At 32.2% G+C, this 16,841-nt stretch overlaps 2 protein-coding genes across 3 annotated transcripts in view; one reads left to right on the forward strand and one right to left on the reverse strand.

The window, feature by feature from the left end:
• Positions 1–16,841, reverse strand: part of LOC148628717 (general transcription factor 3C polypeptide 3-like) — a 70,262-nt gene that overhangs the window by 32,975 nt on the left and 20,446 nt on the right. For both annotated transcript variants that reach the window (XM_088593061.1, XM_088593070.1), the window contains exons 19-23: positions 13,799–13,903; positions 13,189–13,275; positions 11,896–11,994; positions 10,821–10,896; positions 9,846–9,970 (exon numbers count right to left, since the gene is read on the reverse strand). In XM_088593061.1, coding sequence (XP_088449187.1) covers positions 9,846–9,970; positions 10,821–10,896; positions 11,896–11,994; positions 13,189–13,275; positions 13,799–13,903 — 492 coding nt within the window. The remainder of the gene's footprint in view (positions 1–9,845; positions 9,971–10,820; positions 10,897–11,895; positions 11,995–13,188; positions 13,276–13,798; positions 13,904–16,841) is intronic.
• LOC148628718 (tripartite motif-containing protein 29-like) lies at positions 14,883–16,781 on the forward strand. The gene has a single exon (XM_088593083.1). The coding sequence runs from the start codon at positions 14,942–14,944 to the stop codon at positions 16,670–16,672; it is 1,731 nt and encodes a 576-aa protein (XP_088449209.1). The 5' UTR covers positions 14,883–14,941; the 3' UTR covers positions 16,673–16,781.

Genomic DNA, 16,841 nt, shown 5'->3' on the forward strand with positions numbered 1-16,841 from the left:
ATGAATCAGTGGAGCTGAATGTAACTAACTGTCTAGTACCCCCTGTGTAATATTTGTAAGACTTGGAACCGTGATGGGACGCAGGTGTTCTATGGTCATATGGAAGTGCAATGTAAATGCACTGAAGTGGGTTTATAGTCATGCTAAACCGTGATGGTTAGTTCTTACGTGATTGTTGACGTCAATAGTAACGCTGAAATGCGTTTATGATCAAGATGAACAGCGATGGTTAGAAGTGATTGTTGACTGCTAATAGCAATGTGGAAATGTGTGTGGCACTACCTGTATGCTTAAATATTTTGTCTCTCTTGTAGATTTTTTTTTTCATTTATACTGTAAATATACAAAAACCTTGAAATTCTTTAAACAAAATGATTCTACAGGTAAATAACAAATCTACATGCAGTCAGGAAGAAAACTGTTAATCACTAAGAGAAGGATGTGTAGACCTTTTTACATGAAAATAGTTCTTGACTAGCTTATCTAAATAACAGATATGGATAGCTCTTATGTATTAAAGTATAAACAATGTGTAGTACATAACACACATCTATAGTACCCATAAAATTTGCAAATACATATGAAATGTAGTATAAGACGGGCACTTTTTTTATGAGTGTTGCCATATACACTGCAGCTAAGTTAGTAAAGAATTATGATTGATGCTATGATTGGTTGAACATCTCCAATATGTAATACCTGCTTATACCCTTTAATTTTCATGGTAGCATTAAACAAGATACCAAGGCACTTCCCTGTCTTTGCTCAATACCAACCAATGCACTACAGCATAGACCAATGCACTTCAGCGCATTAGCGTTACACACCCAACATACTTCAGCATTGACCATCACAGATCAGAGCGACCATTAGTTAGTTGTAGTTGTATTTAAAGATTATAATACATTATGTCTATCTGACATCTTTATGATTTTCTCAATTATTTTGTTCTTCAAAAAGTTCATTTTTTTAAGAAAATAAAATCAATTTGTATGACTTTGACTTTATTCTTTTATCTGCAGGTACCCATGGCTTCACATAATTGTAATGTTTGTGAGTTCCAACACAAGACAAATGTCCCAGAAGTATGGTGCCCTATATGTGAAGAGTTTCTTTGTTCTACGTGCAGTCAGCATCACAAGGCACAACGATTAACACGAGAACATACTACCATATCATATGATGATTATTACAAATTACCTCCCTTTATACTAAATGTCCAACTTATCTGTGGAGAACACAAATAAAACTTCTTATATTATTGCAGATCTCATGATTGCCCTTTATGCAAAAAATGCCTCTCAAAATCACACAAAAAATGTGATGACACTCTCGATATTGACGATGTTGTTCATAATGTCAAATCATCAGCTGTTTTTGAAGATGTCTGGAGAGACTTAAAGGCAGCACATCTTACCTTTTAAAATGCAGTGATGGAAAGAGAAGAAAACCTGGACAACCTTAAAAGAAGGAAGGATATTCTGTCAGCAGATGTAAAAGAAAGAACAAAAAGACTTGTTGATCATTTAAAGGAACTTGAGAACAAAGCATTAGCAGAGTTGGATTCAGTCTTTAACAAAAATGTAAATGATATCAGAGAAACCACCACAATTATTAAATCAAAAGAAAAAAAGTTAAAAGAAATCATGGGGCAAAAAGAAATAATAAAGAAACATGCATCAAATTTCCAAACATTCATTGGAACAAAACAGATGGAGAGACTAGTTCATGAATCAGAGGAGACCCTACAAAAATTATCCAAAAAAGGAGACATGGATAAAACAAAGATGGAAATCAAAGAGAACAACAATGTAGAGGAGACTATCTTCGGAATCCAATTTCTTGGAGAAATTAGGGAAATCAGAGAAAAGATGACCCTACCAATGGATAGAGAGAAACCAAACAGAGGTCAGGTGATGGTGGAGACTACTTTTCCTAAACAACTGACACTTAAACAACAGTTTACATTAGATGATGGGTATTATACTGGTTGTTGTACCTTGCCAAGTGGACTTATTGTGTTTGTTGATAATGAACAGAAAAAAGTAAAAATACTTCAAAGCAATGGTTCACTAAAATCATCAGTCAGCTTTGAAGGAAGAGGTGTAAAAGATGTGACAATAATCAATGATAACCATGTTGCTGTTTCTAATTCGGACTCAAGAATAATTTCTATAATAGATGTTGACAAGGGTAAAGTCATTAAAACACTTCAGACAAAGAGTGAAGTTAGGGGAATTACACATTGTAATGGTCATATGTACTTCTGTGTACCTGGGAATGGGATAATGAAAATCCAAATTGAAAGTGAAAAAATTTATGAAGTACATAATGACAAGACTGTTGATTATAATTCACATATAGATACAGATGGCAATAGAATCTGCTATAACTGGTTTAGCAAAGAAACAATTACTGTCCTAGATTCTGACTACAGAGTTATCTTCACATACAGAGATCAAAATATTATGGAATTTCCTATTGATATATCAATGGACCAACATCAAAACATGTTTGTGTGTAATTATTACAAAAACTACTTATCACTTATTTCAAGAGAGGGAGACAAACATGAAGTTCTCGTCAGTAAAGACAATGGGTTGGGTAAGCCTTTGGCTGTACATTATGACAAAGATGAAAAAGAGGTGCTGTTAGTTGATAAAAATTGTGTTGCAAGAAAATTCTCTGTGAAATGAAACTTGATAAGTTCTATAACAAAATATATGTGTTTGGTTTTAGTAAACAAATAACTGTGTTATTTTTGAAACATCAGGAATATCACCAATCATATGTTTTTACATAGTTTCTGGTATTCATTTCAAATTCATTTGACAAATAATTTTTTTGCAGTATCAAAAATTATTTTTCTAACACAATAACTATCTTAGCAGCATGATTTTTTGCTTTCATTTTGACAAATATCAAAGAAGTTGGAAACTGTCTAGCATCTGAAAGAAAAAGAAAATTTAAATTTAAATTATACAAATATAGTTATCATTTTGACGCATAATATTTTGTTTTTTTCAAATAATAAAAAAAGTATTTATTCAAAGGAGAACACAAGCCTTGTCTTATTTGTATTCATAAAACTCAGACCAGGGTTATTGTATTTGTAAAAATATTGTTGTATATCTTATACCAGGGTTATTTATATTTGCATAACTGATATCTAGGGGGGTATTTAACTGATATCAGGTTTATGTGATTGAGCATGAGAAAAAATGACAATGGAATACTAGTACCATGGAATACTAGTACCATGGATATCCACTTTTTTCTCAAGAGCCTTTTTAAACCCTTTACCATAAATGTACAGACTTAATGTTTGCCTAATAAGTGTGTTTTCTGAAGTCCTTATGAATTTTAAAATACTTGTACATGTAGTTAATCCTACTGTTCTAATTTTATTGCATTTGTATTTCAGTATTTTTTATTATCATAAGTTATTTTCATGTAGCTGAGATTCTTGCTTCATTTCATATATAGGGGAAATATGCACTTTCTAAAACAAAAATATGAAAATTTTCTGTGTGTAAAGTAAAAAAAAAATCACTCTTATTGTAGGTCCATTTTTCATTTTTTTGTAAAATTTTATAATTTGCTGGATTTACAACCCCTCAACCGTAATGGGTACTGCTGGCAGAGCAAGACACACTTATCCTTCCATAATTATCACAATTTTGTTTAAAATCCCTTTGATCTTGCTATATGATAATTTTCAATCTCACGCCAGTCGAGTGAGAATGAAAATTATCGCTAGTTTCTATGCCCTCGCATGACATACAAGCAACAGTGAAGGGATATTTGACATAAATAACCATCTGTTTGTTTACTCCGTATGAAATAATGGCTAATTTGTGGCAATATGTTCTAGTCAACAATGGAAAATGATTAAATAAAATAACTTACCCAATTAGAATGAATAAATCCCAAATTTATTTAACAAATTTTAAACGTGATCGTCATTGTTCACCGATTTTTTTAAAAAAAATTGCGTATCGCAGCTGCATAACACACGTGACATCACATAACACGTCACTGTAAAATAGTCCCGAAAGAAAATTTTGCAGTGCATATATAGGTCAAGAAAACTGAAAATAACAGAAAACTAATACCTTACAATTCAGCAAATCAGCAATAAACAGATTATTAAATATATTTTCAACTCGCGGGAGTTTCTCATGCTCATCTCGTTCAAAATATATTAAATAATCTAATACTCTCAAATTTTTTGTGCAAGTTGATATTGCAAGAGCTCAAGGTTTTTTATGTGCTGTCTTGCTTTTCTTATCTTCATTTATTATATGTTATCATATTTTATTCTATTGTTTACATTGTGTATATAGATCATCAGTTTCCTGTTTCCTGTGCACCTGGTCCATGCTCCCAGCTTTTAGTGGAGTCCGAGTTGCTCATTTACTTTTGTTACTTTGTATGTATGATTTTAGTTACTTTATGTTCTTTGTTGTGTATGTCTGTTTTCCATGTATGGTCTTTGTCCCTGGATTACATTCTTTTGATTACCGCTATAACCTTGGTTCCCTTGATTACTCTTTCATGTTAGGGCCATGCTCTTGGATTTTGATGCATCTGATTTGTATGAACTCTGCATTTTATCATTTTATTGTACTATGTTGACAGATGGTTTGTTTGTCAACAAAATTCTATTTTCAAGAATACTAAAAAAATAGGAGATTTTAAATATATTTTCTTTACTACTACATGTACTTTGTTTTTCATTTTGATTCTTTCCTAAATATTTTGTTATTTTCATCAAGAATTTTTTTGGTAAATCTGTACAAAGGGAGGTAATACATTGAATGCTGCCTAAGTTTCAATTTAATATCAATATTAGCATAATGCTTTTTGTGGTTTCTATGGTTACATGTCTAACTAGATTGATGAAGATGTTGTACAAACCCTGTCCTCATCTTTTTTTTTTTACATCACTTAAGTTTTTTTCCTATCCATCTTGAGATGTTTTGTTTTCAAAGTATCATTTATACAATACATAAAATTGCTACATTTTTGTCATAGTTCAATTCATTCGAGTTGAACCTGTCACAGTGAAAGTGAGTAAAATCCAATTAAAGCATAACCTGTAATCAGAGCAAAATGCAGACAGGTGTCATGTTTACTAATGTTCCGTTAAGACAGGTGTCCAGTATACAGAATTAGTCATGAGTCCTGTATGCTTTGGGTTTATAACAGAACAATTGTTTCATACATCACTGCTTATGTTAATATAGATGTCCAGTATATAAAAGTAATCAAAGGAACTAAGATTCCAATGTTAGCTAAAAGAATATAATCCAAGTACAGAGACTAGACAAGGAAATTAGATACACACAAAAAAACATGAAAAAATCAAAGCAACAAGTACATAGAAAGGAAAATAAACCTGGATTCCAAGAATAACTTGGAGTATGGACCAGGTGCAGCGGTAGGGTAAGTGTCCTCTGCTTTTCTACAAAAACCAACTGAGCTGCTCCTGAATGTCATGTCCAGAGTAGACAAAACAGGAAAGAAAAATTATGACACAGTGAACAAATCTGTTCTCATTGTGAAGATGAATATCGATACACCATAAGGATCCACGAGTTCATGACGACAACCATATAAGTTTTGTAGTGATTACCTACATCTTGTGGTAAAATATCCCTCTTCCAGAAGCCAAATTGTAAGAAGTCTAGCATGATATAAAAAAAATAAGCATATTTTCAACGAACTCTAACATAAAATAACTCCATACACAGGTCACAGATAAATACAAAGTTGACAATACAATATAATTCAGGATGTGGTGTATACAAGAGTCCAGTACATAATTCAGGGTATGGTTTATTGATGTGCTTTTTTTTATAATTTAGGATTTGGTTTATACAAGTGCCCTGTATATTGAGGATTCATTACAAACAAGCTATCCTATTATAATGTAATATTAAGTCTCATGACCAATCTATAAATAGGCAAGTTGACCCATAGTATTTGTAGATTATAATAACAAAGAAGTAAAAATACTACAAAGCAATGGTTCACTAAATGGTCAGCTTGGAAGGAAGATAAGTAAGAGGTGTGACTATAATAAACGTTAACATGATATGCTATACATGCTTTAATGACCACACAGTTACTGTCCTAGATTCAGAATAGAGAGTTATCTTCTCATTCAAAGACAACAATATAATGGCAGGTCCCAAAGGTATATCAATGGGGACCAACTTCAGAACATTTTTGTGAGTAATTATTTGGAAGAATTTAATAATTTATTACTTATTTCAAGAGAGGGAGGTAAGCATAAAGTTTTCTTCAGTAAAGATGAAGGGTTGGATGGTCCTTTGGCTGTACATTGTGACAAAGACAAAGAAGAGGTACTTATAGACGATAGGAAACTTGTGACTAGAATATTCTCAGTGAAATGAAATTTGATAAATTCTACAACAGTAAAATTATAAAAATGTTTGGTTTGGAGTATATAAATTCACAACTATGATGGCTTTTTCAACTGTGTTTTACATTTCCAAAAATTGGCATTAGTTTCCTCGGAAAAAAAGTATATGTATACTTTACGTTTCTGGAAATGCAGTATTGGAACTTAGAAAAATTATGGAAAACACAATATGCCCTTTTAAAACCATCTGAATTATCATGAATCATCTTTTAACATAGTTTCCAGTGTTCAATTGAAATTCATATGACAAATCTTTCAATTGTCAGTCTCTGTAAGATTCAGGTAGAGGGTGAGACATGGTATAAAAAACAAGTGTATTTTGACTACTTGTACCATCAAGATCAAGGAAAAAATATTAATGAAATTAAGAATTTTCCATATCATTTTGGAAAATAAAGTTGTAATTTCATAAAAATGCACTTGAAATGAACATTTCAGGGGCAAATAATCTTATCAAAAACCTAATTTTTTAACATCCTTTATAAAATTCCTGAGCAGAGATCAAATAATGGTCTTTACAAATAGAGATATTATCCTTGCGTGCTATTGCATAGTCAAATCAGCGAGTTTTTGACATGTATGTTTCTGGTTTTTCCCATTTTGCCTGATTCTTACAACAACCTAGCCCAGTGCAGGTCCAGGTGTTCAAAGAATAGGCCTGCAGCAGCGCTAAGCTTGCCGTAAAAGGCGACTAAATAGTGCTCAGAACCCTAGCCGGGGGCTAGGGCGCTCTGCCCACAGAGCAACTGGGATGTGTGCCCAGGTGGTGGAATGAGTACCCCTGGCATGTTACATGCTGGGGTTGTCAGGCTATAATACGGAAAATCTGACCGCAAACCATAGTGGTGCACCGTGTTGGGAATGATGCCACGTTCCTCGCATGTTAAAGAACCCTACTTTGGTATTCTCCCGGAGTAGGAACCATAGGGCTCCACCACAGGAGGCTAAATTGCCCGACCCTACCCACCTCTCCCTATTTCCAGTGGCAATCAAAATTTGTCGACCCCATTGTCCTTGTGTCCCATCCCTTTTTCATTTCATCATCATTTCATGTTCATTTTATCATCAATTTCATGTTCATCGTCTGAATATAGCTGAGATATTGCTGCTCCGACATTAAACCCCAACAAACAAACATACAATACAACAACATACACTTAATTATATTTTTCCAATACAACAAGTATCATTTGAGTATGAATTTCTTCTTACTGGACATGCTTTCATTTCCTTTTTTTTATTATTTAAGTTTGATATTGAAAAAATTAACTGAACATTCACAAATTTCAAAGAAGGTGCACACTGCCTACAATCTTAAGTTCTTAGCTAGGAAAATTAATATTACAATTGTACAAAAGTAGACTTCATATAAAGCAGCATTTTTAATGTACTGACAACTGAAATTCACATGAATTTCATTTGCCAATGCAATTAAAATGCTGATTCATAGAGGAAGTACTCAAAGAAAAGTTTGCTATCATTTGAACGCAGTTTTAAAAGAGAAGTCAGATGAAAAGCTTAATTCAAAGCAGTCAAATATCATAAAGTGATATTGCTGAAACCTAGGATGTCAGAGGTTACCAATATTGCAAGATATTGTATAAAAGATCAAATCAGAGAATTATCATATGTATTGTTCTGGCTAGCTAAACATGTGTACTGTGAAAGTACTTTAATTGGTGGTTACAATTTTCATGGTTTAGGGAAAGTACACAAGTTCATGGATTCTTGAATTCATTGTTTTGAGTTTTTCGGTACACACATCAATGGGAATCTGCTTTTCGTTGGGAACCGAATTTCGTGGTCTGGCTCACCCAGGAAAACCATGAAAATTGGTACCCCACGGACAATAGTACTTTCACAGTATATCATATAAATGTCTACCTTTCATAATAATTTTTTTTCAGAATTTTCCTTTTTCTTTATTCCAAGTAAATTATTCAATGGTTGTGTGTGTGTGTGTGTGTGTGTTTTTTTTCCCAAAAGGTAATTAAATTTCATAAACAGTACTAGAAGCCCTATAAAGCTACAACTACCACATAAACCAATAGTTTTGTTTATACCGAGATTTTTCAAGAGTATATGGAAAGGGAAACAACTCCATTTTTGTTTCTTGATTTACTAAACATTATTTATATAATTGCACATGGTTGTACTTTTTTATCCAAAGTTTTAACTACAACCCTTTCTTGTGCAGATGTTCAAATATTTTTTATATATTAAACAAATTTTTCACATACAGTATAGCAGGAAATTAGTGGTTGTCCAATGTTCGAGATCCTCAAATTTTGACTTAGGACCTTTGAATTTTCATTTAAGTATGTACATTTCCTTCATATAAGCTTCACTGAGGACATTTTCCCCCTGAAGTTGACCAATGATTTGAAACTTTGAAAAATCAAGGACTATCCATTCTTAAAAAACAACTTAGGACCCTGCAAGTTTATATTAATCTATTGATTTACACAAAGTAAATCATACAGAAATCATTAGATTTGCCTAGGAGATTACCAGATTCATCATAAGAAATTTAAACCTTATCTCGCTATTTTAAGTACCAGTCCATATAAAATTCAGACACTGCCTATGGTAGAGGTGATTTATGGTATAGAAAATCCAACAGAGCAATAATGCAAAACCATTATGCATATGCTATATTTTCATATTACAACAGACTTTTCTGTCTTCAGATCTGTACTTTTGAGAAAACCTTACATTCATATCCCACTAAAATCAACCAAATCAAACCAAATTAAGAACAGTAACTATTGATATGAGCTAATTTCATACACAATCTATATATTTTTTTTATCTCAAAAGTGCAACAACCGAATTACAAATTAAGACTGGTTAAGTGGTCTGTAACAGTTTCTGAAGTAGAAAATTAAACTAAAGTGAACATGTTGGGTTTTTTGAAAGACACGAATCACCTCCAGTCTAATTCTACTTAAGTAGATGCTGATTCCACTGTTCTTTCCAAGAATCACTAAAAGCCAGCAATCCCTGTAAATCTTTGGTTTAAATACAAACATAGCAATGAAAGAAGCTATCAATCAAAGCAAAGGAAGCAAAATTATGACAATACATACAAAAATTTGATAAAATTTATTTAGGCCATTCAAAGAAAACTCTTTGGTTCTCATGCTATTTCTTAAATCATTTAGGTAAAGCTATATATTTTTTGAACTTTTGTATTGCTTCTATTAAAAATGATGAATGGCACTTTTTATGTCTTCATAGCAAGAAAAAAACAGATGCTCCTTAATTTGTTTTGATTTTGAAGAATGGACCTGAAAAATGGGCAATGGGACAACCTAAGAGGGAAAAGAAAGGATCTGTAAACCAAGAAATTCCTTTAAATAGCCTAAACCATTGTTAAACTATATTAACTTACCTGGGTAAGAAGGAAATGCTTCTTGGCAGAAAACTTCTGACCAGCAAGGTGAATGAATGTGATCCCAATACATAAGCTAATCAGAGGATTATCTGGCCAAGCTCTAAGAACTGCTACGTATTCTCCTTGATTAAAAAAAAAAACAAGTGAGAATTAGAGTCCTCTGCAGTCTTAACTACACGACATTAGGTGTGCAAAAATAATGATTAAGACACATTTTTTGTCTTATTTGCAGCCAGCAAAAAATAGAAGTTGCTCATTTAAACTGTAACATAAGAATTACTAATAATATGGAGAGTTTATTCATGGTTCGGAAAAGACACCAGGAAGTTTTTCACAAAAAGTCTAAAGAAAAGTGCAAAATTGATCGCAAGTTATGATGTCCAATGCCACTTTCTCTTGTGACATCATTATTCACAATCAATTTTACTCTAATGACTTTAGTAAAATTTACCCAAGTTTTCCAATCGGTGTACAGATTACTTTAAGTTCAGGATGCACACGTTTTCTGTACTGAGGATAAGGTTTAGATGGGTTCCACTAAAAATTACCGAGCACTATCATGTCTATTAACTAGCCTACCAAGTCATACTTTACTCATGCAGTGTGAAATATCAAGATTGAAAAGGTTTAGAAATGGATAGACTGATCATATTTCAATCTTCAATGATTATGAGTAGTTTTTATTGCTATTGTAATTAGATTCCTCCCATTCTAAGCCAGTGATTAAAAATGCACATAACTTTTTAACTTCAGGCTGTGATTAAATTTCTGTAAGTGTTTTCCTGTCATTTTACATTTTCTGAGTTTTCTACAGATTTCAGGGAGGAAACTGATTCTCCATAAGCCTATACTTAACATAATTATTTCTCAACCCTCGAGGGTAAAATTAAGCTAAAGCTTGTAAGTAGAAAATCTTAATTTTACCATCTGAATGCATTGTGCCGAAATCTATATTTAAATCGAGAATCTTACCAAGGGCATACATGTATGTTCCAGATATAGATGCATTGTGACCATTCAATAAGGCTATTGGAATGTGATCAGGATTCTGAAAATAAGATAAAAATGTCATACATTTTATTCTATATTATCTAGTACCACATACAGCAATAAAAGTTTAAATAGAAAGATTATATAAAAATTTGAGTTTTGATGTCAACAAATCTTCTATCTCTTTCAGTGTCATATTGTACATGATATTTCACTTTCATACATCTCTTGTTTTCAAACCTATGTTTGTATACAAAGTTTAATGATGAAAAGAAATTTATAATACAAACCGTATTTTCAGACCGATTTCAGTCTATAAAACAACAAAAATGATCAGAACTTCATCATATTTCAAAATCCATCTTTTTTCTGGCCTTTCACAAGCCATTGTTGTTTAACTTCTTCTACAGCGAATTGTTGCATTGGGATGTCCAGCAACTGTGACACCATAACATTTTCTTTCATTTAAATCATTCAGTAGGTCGTCTCCAAGATCAAAATTCATAGCCATTACGGGCACTTAACGTTCATGTTGTGAAGTTATGATGACACAATTGGCCTTCCAAATGCTGGCCAATTAAAAATACGGTTACATTCTAATCTAGTTAGAGTATATTAAGTGAAATTTTTATGGTAAAGACAGGGCACGTTTGCTGCAGTCATTCTGCCCCTTCTTAGCCATTAAAATTTCACTTACTATACTCTAACTATTGCTTAGTCATGTAGTTCTATTGGTAATTTGTACTTTTTCCCTCTGATCTTGTTGACAGATATTTCTCTATCTCTCATACATGACAAGATATTTGAAAATATCCATTCAGCACTGAGAATGATTTTGAAGTATCTTGGTCATCTTCTTTCGAGTTTTCAATGAAAATGATGTCACATGCTATTATTTTTGTGCAACAAAAGTAGTTCCAAAAATAAAGGTACTTTAAAATTAATAAAAATGCCAAAATCAAAAGTTACCATTATTCTGTATACACCGTCTGAAAGAGAACAAACTCTATAAATATTTGAACCCTACCATATATATTTAGATCTGACAATAACCAACCTGTATCAGATATCTGAGGGAGAATTTATTGTGTCTACTCTCTGTACTTATCAACAGGCACTGGTTCAAAAGGTTCCATACTTGGTTGTTATCTGGATCCTGAAATAAATAAAACTTGTCATGTGACAGAAGTTATCTCCCATAGTTATTATAAAGCTAGAATATTTAACATAGCTTACGGAGGTAGACCTAGGATAAGGAACATACCCCTGGAAATCAGTGATATGTTTGTATCATTTTTAATTTAACCAAAGCCTTTCAAGATTTCCTTTGAAACAGAATGAAATCAGTCCAAGTTACTTTGATGCTTACATCAGATTGATGTAAAACGGTAAATGAAAATGTTACATTGTGATTTGTAAGAGTTGTGTCCCTTACCCTAGTCTACCTCCTTAACTGTTAGTTTGCATTACTATGATTGATCAAAAATATTTTAGCATACCATATTTTTTTATCACCAGTTATGTCATTTTGTTACAAAAAAATGGGTGATTTTATTTCAGCATATTTAATTTAAATTATTCTAGAACAAAAAACTCTGAAATATGGAGGAATAGCTATCAATTTTTGGGGGTTATAATTCTGTTCTTTTTTTTTTTTTGAAGTCACATCTATCAACAAATTAGTGAAAATAATGGTATTATATCATTCTGACTGTGATTTCACAACATTTTACTGTGTTCATAAATTTTTCATTTTTGTAATACTTAATATGAAAAAGCCTGGGTTGATAAACAGAATCCTGTAAGTTTTGAAGTAGACAGTAATGTCATGAGCATTACAATCACCATTAATATCGCCAGATGTTATAAGAAAGACAATTCTAGTATTAAATCAGAACTGTTGCGACATAATAATGGGATCCACTGACAAAAGTCAAAACTAATGTCATTCTATACAGTGAAACCTGTCTAACCTGAACCCTGAGTTAAATGAAAACCTGTCTAAAACAGACACTTTTACATTATCTTTACAATAAACTTTACTGTATTCAACCTTGGTTAACTGAACACATGTCTAAACCTCAAAAAAAATTAATTCTAAATTTGGTTTGAATAACAGAGGTTTCACAGTATTTTCTTACAATTGAGGCTATGTAGTAATCACTGTAAGTACCGTAAATGTATCAATTCATGCGATATATTTATTTTCTATATTTTTGAAGTGGACAGATTTTTAATACTATATAACACTTATCATTATTTGAAACAGTGAAAATTGATACCTGGCAATTAGCAACCATTAACATTAGTACATTTACGGCATTTATATCAAATCGTAAAAACTTCCTACCTTGTAGCAGAGATCTCTTATAAAACTGAAAGCAAACTTTCCATTCTTTGTCAGTAAACAGGCCAGAAAACACATAAATTCTGCTTGCTACAAAGTACAAATAAAATATGAAACAAAACCATTACAAGTACATGACTGTTTGAATATTAAAAAGAAAGCTATCAATTAGAAGGCAATTTGACTTTTATGAAGTCCACATTCTAAAAGAAACATCAATATTAGAAGTAACCAAAACTGCTAACAACATGGGCCCCATGTATTTACAGCAAAATACTAAATTATGAACTTCTCCATCCATTAGGAGCCAAGAATTTTCTCTAGCATTTCATGTAGTGAAACTACCACGATACAGAAAGTTGATGTGGGACAGCAACAAAAATTGCCTACAATGTATTAGCCATCTATAAAAAGACTAGTACATCAAATATGAAACCAATCCATCCATTGGAAGCTGAGATAATTGCATTGGATTTCAGACAAAATGATGGACGGACAAAATGACTCCAATTTACCACTAACTTGATGAGTAGGGGTATTTTTAAAAAAAATTGAAATCTACTTGTCAAACATACATTTTTGTTTATTTTCTGTGGTTTTACAATATACTTACTTTTGACTTTCTTACATCATCCAGAATGTAGGGACAATTCATAGAAAATACTGCTAATTCTAAGAGATCATCATATCTTTTCAGCTCATGTAGGCTCTCATACACCTGTTATAAAAAACTATAGTGAACTTTCAACAAACAAGAAAATCATGAAAAGTCAGTAGACTTTCAAACAAATATAAATAACAGGTGTTTACAAACATATGACATGCCTACCTATTCTCTTTTTTGTAGTTTAAGTCCCGTAACTCTGAAACAAAGTGTCAAAAACAATTTAAAATACAAGGGAGTTTTCATGACCAACCTTCTTACATAAAACTATAAAAATCCCTACACCATTTGTTCAGGTATTGTACAACTTAGAATGTACAGATGACTAGATGAATAGGGAAAGAACAGTATATCATCTACATTAATAAAGGCAGCAGTATGAACATCAGTATACCACCAAAAAACCATAAAAATTTATCTCTTCTATCATGTAGTGATGATATCTTCATTCATGTATATCTACATGTGATATCCAACTTTCCTATAAAAATTCTTCAAAATCCATTGAGCTTTGGAGGTTCTACAAGTCAATCAAATTAGAATCGATCCCTTTGTAGGCATCAGTCAAAAATTATCTTTCTTCAAGTATATCTAAGATGCCTGACATTTTATAAAATTTCATCAAAATCCATTTCGTGTTCTAGAAAGATTTGTGCTTACAAAGCACGTGAACAGACAGACAGACAGGGATGATGGGGATATCATAAATATGAGTATGGACACCATGCATCTACAGGATAAAAGATAGTACCCAGTACTTTTTATATAAGTCTCTTTAAAAAGAAAAAGTTCTCTCAACAGGATAATTTTTAGAATAGTCCAATTTTTATAAGAATAAAAAAGAAATATTTAACTTTAAAAAAAAAACACCTTTTAAACACTTTTTTTTTTTTAATTCAATTTGAAATAAGGCTTATTTCAAATTGAATTAAAAAAATAAAAAGCGTCTATGTATTTCAGTGATTCCTATTTATATCTTGCATTTAAATTCAATTGATCAATGATGGTGTAAATTGATTGACGTATTTAGTCAATTTTCATAAATAATACTTGTTATAATCATAAGTGGATTAAAAAAAAAAACCTTTTGAAATGGCACTTGAAATTTTAAAAATATCAACTGGTTACCAGGAAGGTCAACAATTAAGTCATGTTTCAAACAAAATGGCTACTCCAAGGCCTATAGGAAAAGCTCAAAGTCCCATGAATTGTGAACTATGTGAAACTAGTGTAACAATCAAGCATAAATGTTTGGATTGCAAACTTTTCATGTGTGAAAACTGCACACAAAAGATTCACATTAAGTTTAAGAATGCAAGTCAACACAGAATTGTCAACATTTCTGAAATTGGAAGCCATGAAGAAGAAATGGATTTTTCAAATTTATTTTGTGAGGCCCATTCTGAAACTGTTTGCTTATACTGCAGATCATGTGACCAGCTTGTGTGTCCTACATGTGTATCAACTAACCATCAAAAGCATGACCTCATTAAAATCAAAGATGGGTATGATATTAAGTTGAATTTTCTTCAAAATAAAAGTTTTAATACTGGAGAAACAGTGAGGAGTATAGATGATGAAATCAGTAAATTGAATCAGAGCAAGAATGCACAAGAAGAGAAACTTAATCATGAAAGGGAAAAGATAATGAAGCATGGAATCTATTTGAAAGAAGCAATAGACAAGCAGACAAGACATCTAACTGGAGAATTAGATCTCCTCTGGAAGGATGTTATACAAAAGCTTACTAATGATCTAAGTTCTCTAGAATCTGCTAAGCATCAAATAGGTGAGAATTTACAGTTAATTGAAGAACTTACCAAAACAAGAGACGGAGCAAATTTTTTCAAAGAAACTTCTAGATTAGCAAAACAGACAAATTCAATACCAGCTATCACTCCTTTAGCCATTTCAGTACCACACTTTGTGCCTAATGAAGTACCTACATCAATAGTAGGTGAACTTTTGAAGAAACCTGATTTTAACATTTGTATTAAGATCTTAAATGAAATCAACACTGAGCTAAAAGCAGTTGATGGTATATGTCCCTGTTCTGATGACACCTTATGGATAGGGTGCAATACAGGAGATAACAAAGTTGTGCAACAGGTTAAAATTGACGGAAACAATCTAAACTTGATGGATAACATTAAAGGACCAGTGTATGGAATGTTTATGACACCAAATGGACTTCTTCTATCAAAAGGTGAAACAAGGCTTCAAAAAAAGGTAAACAATGTCAAATTTAACACAGTGTATAAAATACCACCATTTAAAACAATATCAATTCATGAGAGCAAACTTGGGAAAGTCCTAATTGGAGGATTAGTGAATAATGACCAAGCTGCCTTATTTGTAATAGACAAAAATGGAAAACATGAACGCAAGTATGAACTTGACCAATCCTATCGCCCATTGTTTGCCTACCCAAGGAGCATCACAACTACAAGTGATGGCACCATTTTTGTGGCAGACTATTCAGAGAAGTCTGATTTCAACACAGGCAAAGTTGTGATCCTCCATGCTGAAAGGGGAGTTACAGATATTTATACTAGATATTCACTAGGAAATTTCAAGCCAGTAAGTCTCACATCAACTTCAAGTGACAATGTTATAATAGCAGACATTGGATCAGATCTCTTACACATCTTAAACAAAACTGGCCAATTATTGACAGTTTATGATGTACATAGTATTGGAATACAAAGAATAGCCTCACTAGCCTGGACAAAGTCTGGATCTTTCTGCATTGGTTGCTCCAGTCTTAAAGATAGCAAAACAAAAGAGGCAAAACTTTACTTCACAATGCTAACTGGTTGTTGAAAAGGAATATTGGTGTTTTTTATCATAACTTAAACTGTGCCTGACTATCAACAAATATGTAGTGTGTAAGCATGATGATATGCACAACTACATATCATTGTAGGTCCTAACTTCCTACAAAGTTTCATGAAATTTGATACAGTAGTTTCAGAGGAGTTGTACTAGCAGT

Source organism: Perna viridis, chromosome 1 (assembly GCF_037379345.1).
Source record: "Perna viridis isolate PV_CMFRI_1.1 ecotype Kerala chromosome 1, ASM3737934v1, whole genome shotgun sequence".
NCBI lineage: Eukaryota > Metazoa > Mollusca > Bivalvia > Mytilida > Mytilidae > Perna > Perna viridis.

Excerpts from the sequence above, each read along its gene's own strand:
- LOC148628718 (XM_088593083.1), top strand. The coding sequence starts at position 14,942 with ATGGCACTTGAAATTTTAAAAATATCAACTGGTTACCAGGAAGGTCAA.